Below are 14,581 nucleotides of genomic sequence, written 5' to 3' on the forward strand. Positions count from 1 at the left end.
GGATCAAACCCTGGTCTCCTGCACTGCAGGCAGATTCTTTACTGTCTGAGCCACCAGGAAGTCCAATTTCACATCATTAGCCTTAGGGAAATGCACATGAAAATTGCTTCACACATACTAGGATAACCGTAAATTAGAAAAGAAAAATAACAACTGTTGGAGAGTGTGGAATCATCATACATTACTAAGTGGGACTGTAAATGGTGCAGCCTCTATGTAAAACAGTTTGGTGAGTTCTTCCATTAGTTAAACATAGAATTAACATGTTACCCAGCAATTCTACTCCTAGTTGTGGACCCCCAAAATTGAAATCAGGTGTTCAAACAAAACCTGTACTTGAATGTCCATAGTAACCCTATTCACAATGGCAAAAAGGTAGAAACAACACAAATGTCCACAAACATATGACTGGATAAATAAAATGTCATATATCCATAAAATGGAATTTTATTCTCCCATTAAAATAAACATACAATAATGTGAATGAACTGCAAAATATTACACTAAGAAGCCAGGTATAAAAGGTTACATATCATATGATTCCATTTGTATGAAATACCCATAAAAAGTATATACATAGAGACAGAAAGCCTGTTTGTATTTGCCAAGGAGTAGGGTAGGGAGGTATTGATGACTGACAATGCACATGGTGTTCTCATCTGTGGTGATGGAAATATTCTAGAATTAGATAATGGTGATGGTTACATATTGGGGATGTACTTCATGCTACTGAATTTGATACTTTAAAATGGTTAAAATGGCGATATTTGTTGTGTATTTTGCCATAATAGAAGACCCATCTCATCATAAATTTAAGGATTTGTTCATACTTTCTCAATCTGTTCCACTGATCTACATGACTATCTTTGTACAAGGTGCATACTGTTTTGATTGCTGTGGCTTTATGACTTCTGGAATAGGTATGATAAATCCTTCAACTGTTTTCCTTTTTCAAAATGTTTTGGCTATTTAAGGTGATATAAATGTATATTCCGCATACATTTTAAGATCAGCTTGTCAACTTCTACAGGAAATTCAGCTGAGATTTTGATAGATATTGGGCTCAATCTACAGATAAACTTGGGGAAGGTTGCCATATTGAGTCTCCCAACCCATGAACTATCTTTACTAAGTTTAAATTTTCTCAGCTATGTCTTATAATGTTTTAAGTAATTTTTAGTTTTCAGGTCTTATTCATTTTTATGGGATTTATCCCTAATGTTTTATTCTTTTGAAGGCTATTGTGTATCCAGTTGCTTTCTTAATTTCATTTTTGGAATTTTTGGTGCTAGTATGTACAAGTATAAGCGATATTTTGATGTTGATATTGTGTCCTGTTGGCCTTGCTAAATTTGTTTATGGGTCTAGTGGCTTTTTTGTGTCTGTGCTTTACTTGTTATTTTCTCCATACAGGATGATCTGTGAATAAAGCTTTATTTCTTTCCAATTCGGATGGATTTGTCAGGGTAGGGGGCTTATTCCATTTGCTCAAGCTTCCACTACAATGATGAATAGAAATGGCAAGAGTAGACACCATGCATTGTTCCCAATATTAGGAACATTCTTTCACCATTAAATATTATACGCACTGAGGTTTTTTATAGACTATTTGCCAGAAGAATGAGTTCCTAACAATTTCAATGTTCTTAAAAGTTTTTAAAATCATGAATGGGTACTGAATTTCACCAAATCCATGTTTTAAATCTTTTGGAATGATTATGTATTACCCCTTTGTTCTATTAATATGAAGTATAACATTCACTGGTTTCCTGCCATGACCCCACCCAATTATAGCCCTCAGGATGCTCCCCTCCCCCAGCTTCTGGCCACCAGAGTCGGGTGAGCTCACCAACAGACCCTCTCCTCCAAGGGGGCACCACACCAGAAACAAGAGGCCTCCGTGGTTTTTTTTATTGAACTCAAATAATTTTTTTTATTAACTTAGATAGACACAAGATTTGACAACACTGAAAACAAGAACATTTCTCTGACCAGACTGCGCTGACTGGTGGAGAGTTCATCACACACAGAAAAGGGAAAGCTGTCTTATTCAAGTCGGTGATGGCATAGAACCTCCACTGCCTGAAAAAGAGATTGCAAATAAATAAAGTACACAGAGAGGAGAGCAGCAGAGGCCTAGTGAGGAGATGAGGAAAAGGTGGGAGAGCAGCAGCAGCAGCAAACTACTCAAGATCAAAATGGTAAGAAAAATAGTGGCAGGAGCACGTGCTGAGGACGTGTCCCCACCCCTTCCACAGCCAATACCTTTGGGGACACACAGCACCAGCCAGAGCCCCATGGGGAGGGGGGATTCTCTGCAGGTGATGATGGGTCTCTAAGCCCGGGGCCCCTGAATCTCCAACATACTTTCTCCACTTTAGGAAGCGGCTTCCCAGGACCCAGGCAGCTCCAACAGAGCTGGGAGCCTGGGGAGGACAGGATGCCCGTCCCTCAGAGCACACCCACTAAACAGTTCAGCACCTTCTGCAACTCACAGCCACTCATGTGTGCATAAACACTCACACACACGCATTCACACATGCACACTGACATGTATATTCACACCTGCACACACTCTCACACCAGTACCTTCACACACACACATCCGTGCACTCATACCCATACACTCATCCACACTCATACACCCACACATCCCCATGCTCACACACTCAAGCCCTCATGCATGAACATGCAAATTCACACACACATCCCCACACTCACACATGCACTCAACATGCACACTCACACACCCATTCACACACAGGCACACACATATTAAGTAAAGACCCTCCCTAGTGCCCTCCTCAGGTCCTCTCAGGCTGGCCCAGGAAGAGGCTGCGGCTGGGGATCCAGTCACCCAGAGGGTGAGATCCGAACTTGAAAAGGGCACATTTACGCATCAGCCCCAAGGAGGCCCCTGGTCCTCTGCTCCTCTCCTCCCCTGCAGCCCATGTCACAGTCTCTCAGAACTCCAGGGATGCAGTCCAAAGGCTGGCAGTCTCCTGGAAGTGGTCCTGGAGGGACACAGTTGGGGTGGAGAAGGGGCCACCAGGACCAGGGGTTTCCAGGCAACTTGGCACAAGGGAGGAAGCCATCAGTGCCCTTCCATCTGTGGGAATCTGCGGGGGGCACGTGGTAGCCCAGGTGCAGCCTCAGGCCTCGGGGTGAGGCAGGCAGAACTCTTCGGCCAGGACCTGGGTGGCTGAGAAGGGCACATGGTGTGAGGCTCAGCCCCTGTGTCCCAGGGGCAACCAGGCTGCTGTGGTTCTTAGTCCCAGGAACTGAGGACCAGGACCGCGAGCAATCAGTGAGGGGGCAGATGTGGATGTGGGATGGGGGTGAGGGCCAGGGCCTCTCCCGGCTCCCCTCAGTGCCGCTCCTGGTGCACCAGTCAGCAGCACAGCCAGGACCGCTGCAGGCCCATCCAGAGCAGATGCTCCTGTGTGATCCTAGCAGGAGGGGCAGCCTGGAGACAGAGACATGGGGTCATGCGTGGGTCTCAGCTCCACCCCACCCACTTGTATCCCTTCCCTCCTATTACACTCGGCCCCAGGAGCCAGCCAACACCCCACCCAAACTGAGAGGCCTTCCTGTTCGACACCAAGGAACCCCTGGTTAAGCCTTGCGTGGGGCTTGGGTTAGGGTGGGGAGGTTTGTGTGTAAGGACCTTGCTCCCCAAGGGGGTTCTGGGATTCATCTGTCCTGTGACCGTATCAGCTCAGACTGTCCCCCAGTTCTTCCCTGTGACTTGCTCTCACCTTCCCTGCCACGGGCCTCTCTCTCTCTCTCTAGATCTCTTGGGAGTCTGTGCTCCCCTCCCCCATCCCACTGTGCCAGATCTCCCAGAGACTGGGGGGCAGGTAGGCAGTGCAGACCCAGAGGCAGGTTCAGCTCCCCCACTTCTGATCTATGTGACAAGGGCAAATGTCTCCCTTCCCAGAGCCCAGCAGGTGGGGAGAACCTGCTCCACCAGAGTGTCTCTAGCTCCATCCTTCCTTCCCCATGCCAGTACTGGATCACCAGGCCACCCCTTCCCTCTGGCTCTCCACCTGGAAGGCCCTGCCTCTCCTCGAGGGGTCAGGCCCTTCTCTCGGGCGCTCCCCAGGCAACTCTAGGGGCAGGGGTGCCCAGGCAGGGATTTGATTCTTTTGACCACAAAAGGGGCAGTTCACCTTCTATAACACCAGTTCCTGCAAGAAAAACATGGGGACTTGAGAGCTGCCTCTTCACCCAGAGATGTCCCCGTCTCCCCAGTTGTTGCCTACCCTACAAGCCTCTTCTCCATCTGCTCTCCCACCCCGGCCTGACAGCTGCCCGCCACTCAAGGAGACCCCCACTTTCCCAAATCCTTTGGGACACAGGGGCTGCTGGAGGCTGTCCAGCACTGGAGCAGCGCATTCTGTGGCACCAGGAGGGCACTGGTAGGAGGTGGAGGGAGCGTGGCTGAGATGGGGCAGGGCTGGGAGGAACACGTATTTCCCTCTCTTCCCTGTCCCCTGATGCAAAGCTTTGGAGGGTGGAGAGGAACAAGAGAGACAACAGGAGCAGGCAGAGAGCAGTCCCACAGACCCGCCAGGAGGAAGTCTTGTGAAGGGCTGAGAAAGAGACAGACCTGGGCTTGGGCCAAGAACACAACCATCCGTCCAGGCTGCCTCTCGAGGGGTGGAGGACAAGGGGGCCAGCATCCGCTCTATTATAGGGCTTTCTCAGGGCCTCTCCAGGGCCATTTCCCTCCATTCCCCCGTGTTCAGGTGACACTACCGGGGCCATGGGCCGAGGTGATGGGCTGACCCTCCGAGATGCCCAGGAAGTCGCCTCTCATCCCCAAGTTGGAAATATGACAAGGTTGTCCAGAGGGCCTGCGTGCACCCTGCCTTGCCTGCTCTCGGCTCGGCAGCTTTCCAGGCTGGCTTCCACGGGTCCCTTCCTCCCCCAAGCCGCCCAGGGGCTGGATATGTAGATGCCATGGCAACAGCCTCCCTCCAGCCCGCAAGTCCAACCTCTGGTCTCCTACCTTTTCGGTCAGGGTCAATCATTCATGTTTCTAATGAAAAATTTCTTCCTTCTGCTCCCTCCTTAGGCTAAAGTGAAACAACAGGTTGGCTGCACTCAGATAATTTCCTCGAGTTTCATGGAAACGGCCCGTTTTGAGAGTTTCAGTGCAGTTTGTCACCAGGCACGAAGTGGCTGGCGAGAGCTGGGGCTTCGGGACTGCGAGGTCGTTTCCGTACCCTGCATGTATCACCGTGATTTTCACTGCCCACTGTTGTCTCAGCATCTTTCCTTGTGGCCTTTCCTAATACTTTGCATCCTGATGGTTGTATCTCTAATGTAGGAAGAGATACAGGTGGGTCATTTCCAGTGTCATTTGTGAGCTTTAACCCTGTTGGAATAAACAGAAGAATCAACCATCTGTTTCCCAGAACAAGAAAACTGTAGGCATGGAAGAAAAATCAATGCTGACAGCTTTTTAAAAATACAGGAAACAAGGGATTTTTGGTCCAATCTGGACAAAATGGCACAGACCCATTTTTCCCTGGTCTTCCTTTCTGGGCACGACTACAAATCCATTTAAGAATGCAAGATACAATGAACAGAGAATTCTATAAAGTGGTAAGAGGAAGGCAAAATGGTTTGGGACTCCAGGACTAGAAGAGTAACACAGTAGGTATCTTACATCCCCACATCCAAAAATGTAGGCAACCCAGATCTCGTGTTTTCCAAATCTCAACCGAGCAACAGAAGGCTACCTGAATAGGCTCAGTCCATCCGCAATCGGAAACGGGAAACCATCTGACAACATCAGAACTCCAATCGGAGACGTAAGATTGGTCATGCAGAACTAGCAAGCTAACCTAGCTAACCAGCCACTAGCAGCCGGCCCCAGGAAGCCTCTTCATCCCTATGGGTCAGAGATTCCCACTGAGAGACACTCTAGCCTAAGTAAAGATCTTCCTCATTCCTCACTCTCTGGCAGCATGAGCAGGAGCACATGGGAATCCCAGCAGTACCACATAAATCGAGAAGACCAAAATAACATAAAGGCTCTGAAAATTAAGCTGTCACTAGACACATATTCCACAAAGTAGAAAAGAACTTACATGCTAAACTAAAACAGAGTGACTGCCCATTAAAATATTTAAATAGGACTCAGACTCTCCTAACATAATAGACAAAATGATCAGGATACAAAAAAACAAATCACACAGCACACCTAGAACCAAAAAAAAAAAACCCCACAACAAGAGTGAGAAAAAGCAATCTGACAAAAATGGAATCAGATTGGTAATCAAAACCAGAAAGGCAACAGAAAAATTTTAAATATATGGGAACAAATGGAAATATACTTCTTAATAATCCATGATTCAAAGAGAAAGTCTCAAGGGAAATTTAAAAATACATACTTAAATGAAAATGAAATTACGTAATATAATCAAAATATGTGGAATGCAGCTATAGGAATGCTCAGAGGAAAATGTATAGCCCTAAAGACACACAACAGCAAAGAGGAAAGCTCTCAAATAAATAATCTATGTTTCTACCTCAAGAAACTAGAAAAAAAGGAAAATAAAAATTGAAGGAATAATAAAGATCACAGCAGAAACTAAACAAAAAACTTGCTCCTCAAAAATTTAGTAGAACTGATAAACCTGTATTAACTTAGGCAAAAATGAAAGAAGATGCAAACCATCCATATCAGGAAGGAACTGGGTCTATCACTACACGTTCTGCAGCTATTAAAGAGATAATAAGGGAATACTATCAGCAACTTATGTTCACAAATGTTAAAAGTTAGGGGAAAATGGGTAAATTTCTCAAAATCTACAAACTACCAGAATTCAACCAGTGTGAAATAGATAATCTGAACAGCATTCTGAAAATTAAAACTTGAATTCATAATTAAAAAGCTGCCAAAACAGACATCTCCAGATTCATATAGTGTTACTGGAGCATTCTACAAAATATCTATACAATTAACACCACTTTTATATCATCTCTTCCAGAAAAGAAGAACTATTACCCAAATCATTTCATAAGGCCAGTAATTACCCTGGTAACAAAATCACACAAAGACAGTACTCAGAAGGAAAACTACAGACTAACATCTCCCATGAACTTCAACACGAAAATCCTCAAAATATTGGCAAGCTGAATGTAACAGTATGTAAGCATTATATACCGTGATCAAGTAGGATTTCCATATTTGAAATCAACCAACATAACCCACCATATATCAACGAGCTTTGAAAGATCATAATCCCATTGACTGACACAGAAAAGTATTTGACAAACCCTACATCCATTAACGATAAAAAAAACTCAAGAGGGACGTCCCTGGTGGACCAGTGGCTAAGACTCCACATTCCCAATACAAGCGGCCCAGGTTCAATTCCTGGTCAGGGAACTAGATACCGAAAGGACGCAACGAAGAATTTGTATGCCACAACTAAGAGTTCACACACTTCAACTGAAAAGATCCCGAGTGCTGCAATGAAGACCCAGCACAGCCAAAAATAAATAAATAAAACCCTAGGAAAGTTAGGAATTATTATCAACCTGATAAAGTATCAATAAAAACCCTGCACGAACATCACATGTAAAAGTGAAAGACATAACGTTTCCATGATAAAATTGAGAAGAAGGCAAGGATGTTTGCTCTCACCATTCATATTCAACATTGTACCAGAAGGTGGACCTACTGCAACAAGGCAACAAATAAATAAAGAAATAAAAAGCACTGTAGATCATGTGACTATGTATAAAAACCCCAAGAAATTTACCAAAAAAAACCTTCTTAGAACTCATAAGCAAGTTCAGTAGGGTCACAGGATAAAAGAAGAAAACATAAAATTAGAGGCAGACCTATATAAAAACACTGAACATTTATTTTAACAAAAATTTAAAATAATACCATTTACAGTTGTGCCAATGAAAATTAAATGCTCCTGCATATACTTGGCAAACATGTAGAGGATCTGCACACTGAAAATTATAAAAAGTAGATGAACAACTATACTCCAACAAAAACATAGATAAAATAAATTTTTTTCTCTATCAAAAAGTTGGTGATGGGACTTCCCTGGTGGTCCAGTGGTTTAGAATCCACCTTCCAATGCAGGGGACTCAGGTCTGATCCCTGATTGGGGAACTAAAATCCCACATGCCCCAGGGCAATGAAGCTAGCACCCTGCAACTAGAGAGAGCCCTCGAGCTCTAACTAGGGAAGCCTGCACTCCACAGTAAAGACCCAGTGTAGCCAAAACAGGTAAGTAGCAACATTTTTTAAATGATGAAAGAAATCAAAGAAAACTTGCAAAACATACTGTGTTCATTGTTTGGAAAAATAAACACAGTAAAGAGATCATTCCTCCTCAAATTCACATGTAGTTTAATGGTATTTCTAGCAAAATTCCAAAAAAGTTTCTTATAGATAAGCGTATTCTAAACTTTACATGGAAAGGGACAGGCCCTAGCATAGCTTAAAATAAAATTGATCCTGACAAAAGAATAAAGTGGGAAGAAAGACTCACACATAACTCGATGGGACAAAACAGATACACAAGTATGCCCAACTGATTTTGACCAAAGTGCAAAAGCAATTCAATGGAGGAAGGCCAGCCTTTTCAATAAACAAGGCTGAAGCAACTGGACCTACACAGGCAAAAAAACAAATGAGCTTCAATCTAAATTTCGTATCTTATATAGAATCTACTCAATATGAATCACAGACTTAAATGCAAACTTAAAAAACTTTTAGGAAAAACTTAGAAAATTTTAGGGATCTATGGCTAGCCCTGATAGCAAAAATACAACAGGTAAAAAGAAAAGTGAAAAATTGGGCATCAAAATAAAAAACTTACTCTGTGGAAACCCATGGGAAGCGGATAAAAAGAAAAATATACAGACTTGGGGAAACTACTTGCAAACCATATATGCTAGAAAGCACTACAATCTATACAAGAACTCTCAAAATTCAACAGTTAAAAAACAACCAAATGAAAACCATGGCAAAGGCCATTTCACTGAAGATAATATAAAGATGGCAAATAAGCACATGACAAACTACATCATCATCAGCTATTAGCGAAATGCAAGTCCAAGCCACAATGAGATAACATTACATACTTAACAGAAAGCCAAAAAATTTTTAAGTGGTAATACTATTAAACAATGGCAAGAATGTGGACAAACGATCACATCCATTGCTGGCTAGGAAGGTCAAATGATGCAGCCACTCTGAAAACCAGTTTAGCATTCACCATCTAATTACCATATGAAACGGCAATTTCACTCTTTCACTCTCTATCCCAGAGAAACGCAAACTTACCATCTCTACACAAAATTCTGTACAGGAATGTTCATGGCAGCTTTATTCACAATAGCCCAAGACTGAAGACAGCAAAAATATCTTTCAATGGTTTATCAATATTACAGAACACTTCTCAGCAGTAAAAATGAATGAACTACTGATACACACAATAACTTAGATGAATTTCCAGGGAATTATTGTGAAGGAGAAAAGTTAATCTCCCAAAGCTGTACTTTTGAAATGACAAAATTTTTAAAAACTGTAAGCAGATCAGTGGTTGGCACAGGTTGGTGACGAGGTAGGGTGTGGGAGGGAAGGGTGTGTTGTTGTATTGATAAAAGGGCAACAGGAAAGATCCTTGTGGTAATGGATCTGCATTGGGGTGGTGAATATACAAACCTCCACGTGATCAAATCTTATATAACTAAATACATACACACCCACCAATGAATACAAGGAAAATGAAAATATGAATAAGGTCAGTGGACTGTACCCACTTTATTATCCTGGTTTTGACGTCATGTACGTTTGCAAAAGTTATCACTGAGGAAAATGGGTAAAGCGTATACGGGTTCTTTGTGTTACATTTTAAATATGCATGTGAATCTACAAGTCAGTCAATAAAGAGGTTAATTTTTAAAAATATGGAGGAACAAAATCTTAAAATTGTTAAGCCTTTATAAAGGCTCCTACTAAGGAATTTTCTCCTCTTCCTATATGTATGTTTACCTCAAAGAGACTCTCCAAGAATGTCCTCGAACTCTTAGGGACATTGGGTCTATGGTTCTTGCCCTTGTGCTAAACAGATCACTTTAGGTTTAGGGTGCAATGATAACGCTCTGAGAATAAAACTTGGAGGTCATGGACTGCCATCTAAATTCCAGGCTGTTTTCAGAAAAAGCGAATAACTCTCTATACTTTTATTTACTCCAAACATTTAAGTGGGCAGAATCTTAAACTCAGTATCTTCTTTATATTCTACCGTGGCTGTGGCTGGAGGTGCAATGAGGAAGCTAGGAACTAACCCTAAGGACACATGGAAACGTCGTGGGACAGGAGTCCTGTGGTATTCCAGCAGACCTGGTTAGAGATGAGGCGGCGGAGACCAGGATGGTAAGAGCAGAAGAGGTTGAGACATGGTTGTATTCAGGACCTATTTTGAAGACAGAGTTAAGAGTACTTGCTCCCTGATTGGCTGGGGGGTAGGGAATAACCAAAGGACTGGAAAAAAGGATAACTGAGAGTTTTGGGGCCTGAACAACTGGGTAAACTGTGCTTTCTACGGACATGGAAAAGATCTGGCAAGAGTGGGCTTGCAGGGTAGGGCAAGAGTATGATAGATCAAGCAGTCTACTTAGGAGAAAGATGTGTATCTGTAAAAAGCTCTCCAGGTGATCTGGATCTGCCTTCCCTCTCCCCTCACACCATCAAGCTGAGAACCAACCCACTGCTGGGACACTGGGACACTCTCACAGGTGTGCATTTTCCACGAACTGAGGATGTAACAGATTGCTCAATTGCTGTACAAAGGAAAGGAAGACTCTTTACCTACAGAGGCGACATCCTCATAGAGTTCCTGCATTACATCAAGGTAGAGGGTCTTCTCATCAGGGGTCATTATTTTCCATTCTTCCTCGGAAAAATACAAGGCCACATCTTCAAATGTCAATGGACTCTAGAGAAGAGAGTAAGTTGTAGTTCAGTACTCGCTACAACAGAAGCTGTCCTATCACTCATTTCTGAATTACATGGGAGGCCAGTTACCAAAAAAGTTAAGAGAAGATTCAAGGGAAAAGGAGTGAGATGACAGGAAAGGTGCCCAAGAGATCAGTACATGGCTTGGGAGGTGCCCAATCCCACAGCGCCAATCCTAGTTGTCTAGGGAACACCCGGGGCTAATGTGCCTCAGAACATCTGCTGTGTAAGGCAGGATCATGGGCAGCAGAGAAAAGCAGACAAGGCCACATTCAGGCTGCCTGAAAACGCTTGTAAAGTACAGCTCACCTGGGACTTAGGCAAGGTGAGCTTAGATGCCAACTTGCAGCTTGGGGTGCTTTTCTCCTCAGAAAAGGTTGGACTCTCTTCAGCAGGCACAGCTGTGGGGAAGGAGCCAGAAAAAAGAATATATTTTCTGTTTATGAATACCCCAAACCAACTTCTACAGTTTAGGACTCCTTCAGTAAAGACAGCTCACCTTCACGTGTGTGTGTGCACACGCGAGCTCACACATCTGCACCACAAGTGGCCTTCTCATAAATTAGAACCAAAAAGCCACCACTCCATAGAACTGGTTCCCAGTTTTCATTAAATGAAAGGAAATCCACTGCTTTTCCTCTCAGTAAAGAAAATGTTCACTGAGCTAGGTAAGCATTAGAGGTGTTTGAAAATTAAAACCTTGGTGGTAAACATGGGAGATTTCTTTTATCACTTTTTTCCTGGTGTACAATTCTCTTCCCATTCTGCCACTGACAGCCCATTTCTGATCCCAATTTCTCCTCTAACTTCTAATGGTGAGACGACCCCCCCTGCCTTGTCCCTGCTCTACCTTCTTCTCCCCTCTCAAATTTCTATAGAGAAAGGTCCACATTGTGAATACCAGGGTTCTGTGGTTTGGATGCTTCTGTACCCCAGAATGGCCTTCACCTTCACCCACCACAGACCTACTGTACTCTCACTAGAAACACATCCTAACTGAAAGCATGACTGGGCACCTGAAAAATTCCCATGGAATGCTCCCTGAACCAATTACTATCACAGCTCCCAGGAGAAGATAATTATGATGAAACTCCTCACCTCCTTTATCCACAGGCTGGCTTTCTTTGTGAGTATTCCAGCACGGCTCCTGCAGTACCTGGTATATATTCGAACATTCTTCCTGGAACACACCCATTGGTTGGGGCTCTGCTGGCTTCCACTTAAAGCCTGGGGCCACTGCTGTTCCTCCCAAGAGCGCTGTGTCATTTCCCAGTTGATGGGTTGTGACCTGAAAATAACCCCCATCCTCATTAGAAAAGAGCTTTTGGTTTTGGGGTGGTGATGGAAGAACAAATAAGAGTAGAGTCCAGGTTTGGGGAGCAGTAAGGAAATTTTTAAAAATGAAGAGATATTGCGCCACGATTTTCTCACAAAGAACTGTACACATGATCTGGGAAAATCAGATTAAAATGAGAGAAGCTATGACTTGCTTGCCTCCACACCTCCTTGGACAGTCACAGCTCAGGCCAAGAGCAGGGTAGGGGTAGGCTGTCTGTTCTCTCACTGCCTCCAATCTCTTGCTTTCTAGACTTGGATCCTTGCTTTAGTGGACTTTGATTTTCTAGTTTCCTCTAAAGAATAAGAAAATGAATAAAAGAGGGTTTTCTGTCAGGTGGATTTTCCAATCCTCCCACGTCCAGGGAACAATTTCATGGAGAAAGGGGATGCAGCGGAGGAAAAAATGGGGAAAGAGCTGGATTCAACTTTCTGCCATATACTTCAGGTGTATAAGACACTTGTGCTCCTCAAGGCGGGGCTCTCAAGGAGAAGTAGGCTGCCATCGCCCCAGGGCAGACCTGGTTACCCACTCACCAGCAAGGCCAAGGCAAAGCAATGAAGGCAGGCCACGGAGACGCTTTTCTCCTGGCCCTGCGATGTGTGTTCCCAGCCCAGAGAGCACCACCCCTCAGCATTCAGATTTTCTCCATTTTACTGTTAGCTTTTTTCTTCTTTCTGATCCTTGTTTCCCTTTTCTCTTTCCATTTCCTCTCTTTCTTTGCAGTCTCCCCAGAAAGGTTTGATTTATACTTTGGCTGCTACCCTCTCCTGCCTTTGACCTTTAAAACCCTGCATTTGGAGGTTTTTTTCTCCCTTCCTAGCATTTTCTTGCCTTTTATTTCTTGGCTGCTAGGTCCTATCTCCTTGGCCATGCTAGGCCAGGCCCACCACCTTCAATTCACCCTGGCCCTAAAGAGGGCAAAATGCATTTCTTTTTCTAAGGCCAGGAAAAGACTCTCAGGAACTCCCCAACCTGGAAGCTGTCACTGCAAGCCTGTGATTTCAGATTGCACTTAGTTATTCTAAAGGAACAACAGAAGAGTGACTTAATCCATCTCATTCTCCAATTATTGACCCCACTTTCACCCTCTTTCACAGTGTACATGTAAGGAATCTTTCTGCTCACCTCATTGCTTATTCCACCAGATTCTCTCTGAAAGCGGTCAACCAGGGCCACAGCCTCTTTGACGTTCTGTGGATGATACTTCTGCACCCAATTCTGGATATGACTGGGCAGAACGTCCAGGAACTGCTCCAGCACCAGCAATTCCAAGATTTGCTCTTTTGAGTAGATCTCTGGCCTCAGCCACTGAGCGCATAATTCCTGCAGTTGGCTGACAGCCTCATACGGTCCAGGTGTGTCATGGTAACAGAATCTCCGGAAGTGCTGGCGAGCACTCTCAGGATGAAGACTGCCCATCTGTGGGCTGGATTTCTTACTCTTATTGGAACTCTCTTTCACAGACCTCTTAGTCCCCTGTAAAACCTCCACATGTGGGTACAAGCATGCAGGCGCCTTCACAGGGCTCATCATTATTTGCTCTGGGAACAGCTTTTCTTCTATTTGTGACATCCTCCTGGGCCACCTGATAACTGAGGCCTTGTCAGCTTTGGTACAAAACCAATGAGTGGATCTTCTCCCCAAGGGCACTGAGAGAGGGGAGGGGAAAAAAAAGTACACGTCAAGAAGAAAGCCACATGACGCACATTTACTTACTTATCAGAGAAGAAGAACAGAAAGTTATCAGAAAAGGAGGAACAGAAAGTAACCGTTCTGCCTCCTCTTTAAAATTAACTGCCACTCGTGAAGGCTCAAGACTCAGGACATGTTTTCAACCTTTCCTCTGTTACCCAACTTTGAAACAAATATACAACTCTGGAAAGACAAATGCTAGTTCATCACTTTTTCTTTAAGGTTGAGGAATAAAAAACTTACACATATTTGCTAAAAGAAGCTTTGAGGTTATCCAATACTTAATCTGTGCACTTCCTGCCCCACCTTTAAAAACGGGGGTATTTGACTTTCTCTACATTTTAAGAGATCATTCCAGTTTCTTATCCTCAGTGACATGAGGGACAACTGCTCTGTCCCTTCACCTTCTTATGCAGAATGATTCCTTTGCTTCATAGAACATCTAGATTCTTTTTTCCATCATATTAATACTTGAAGTGAAACTGAGACACCCAGATCAGAAAAAAATAGAGAAAAAGTAACCTTATTCCTTTCAGCAAGTTTCC

The 14,581-nt window shown here is 43.9% G+C and overlaps 1 protein-coding gene across 3 annotated transcripts in view; it reads right to left on the minus strand.

The window, feature by feature from the left end:
- Positions 1-1,904: 1,904 nt before the first annotated feature.
- LOC133242326 (zinc finger protein 75D-like) overlaps positions 1,905-14,581 on the minus strand; it is a 33,888-nt gene continuing 21,211 nt past the window's right edge. For 2 of the 3 annotated variants that reach the window (XM_061408425.1, XM_061408427.1), the window contains exons 2-7: positions 13,470-13,993; positions 12,104-12,293; positions 11,315-11,406; positions 10,859-10,985; positions 5,015-5,383; positions 1,905-2,082 (exon numbers count right to left, since the gene is read on the minus strand). In XM_061408425.1, coding sequence (XP_061264409.1) covers positions 5,157-5,383; positions 10,859-10,985; positions 11,315-11,406; positions 12,104-12,293; positions 13,470-13,993 — 1,160 coding nt within the window. In that variant the 3' untranslated portion in view covers positions 1,905-2,082; positions 5,015-5,156. Of the gene's footprint in view, positions 2,083-2,736; positions 3,467-5,014; positions 5,384-10,858; positions 10,986-11,314; positions 11,407-12,103; positions 12,294-13,469; positions 13,994-14,581 lie in introns of those variants that run through there. The other variant, XM_061408426.1, reaches the window with a different exon arrangement.

The sequence above is a fragment of the Bos javanicus genome, chromosome X, assembly GCF_032452875.1.
Source record: "Bos javanicus breed banteng chromosome X, ARS-OSU_banteng_1.0, whole genome shotgun sequence".
Classification (NCBI taxonomy): domain Eukaryota; kingdom Metazoa; phylum Chordata; class Mammalia; order Artiodactyla; family Bovidae; genus Bos; species Bos javanicus.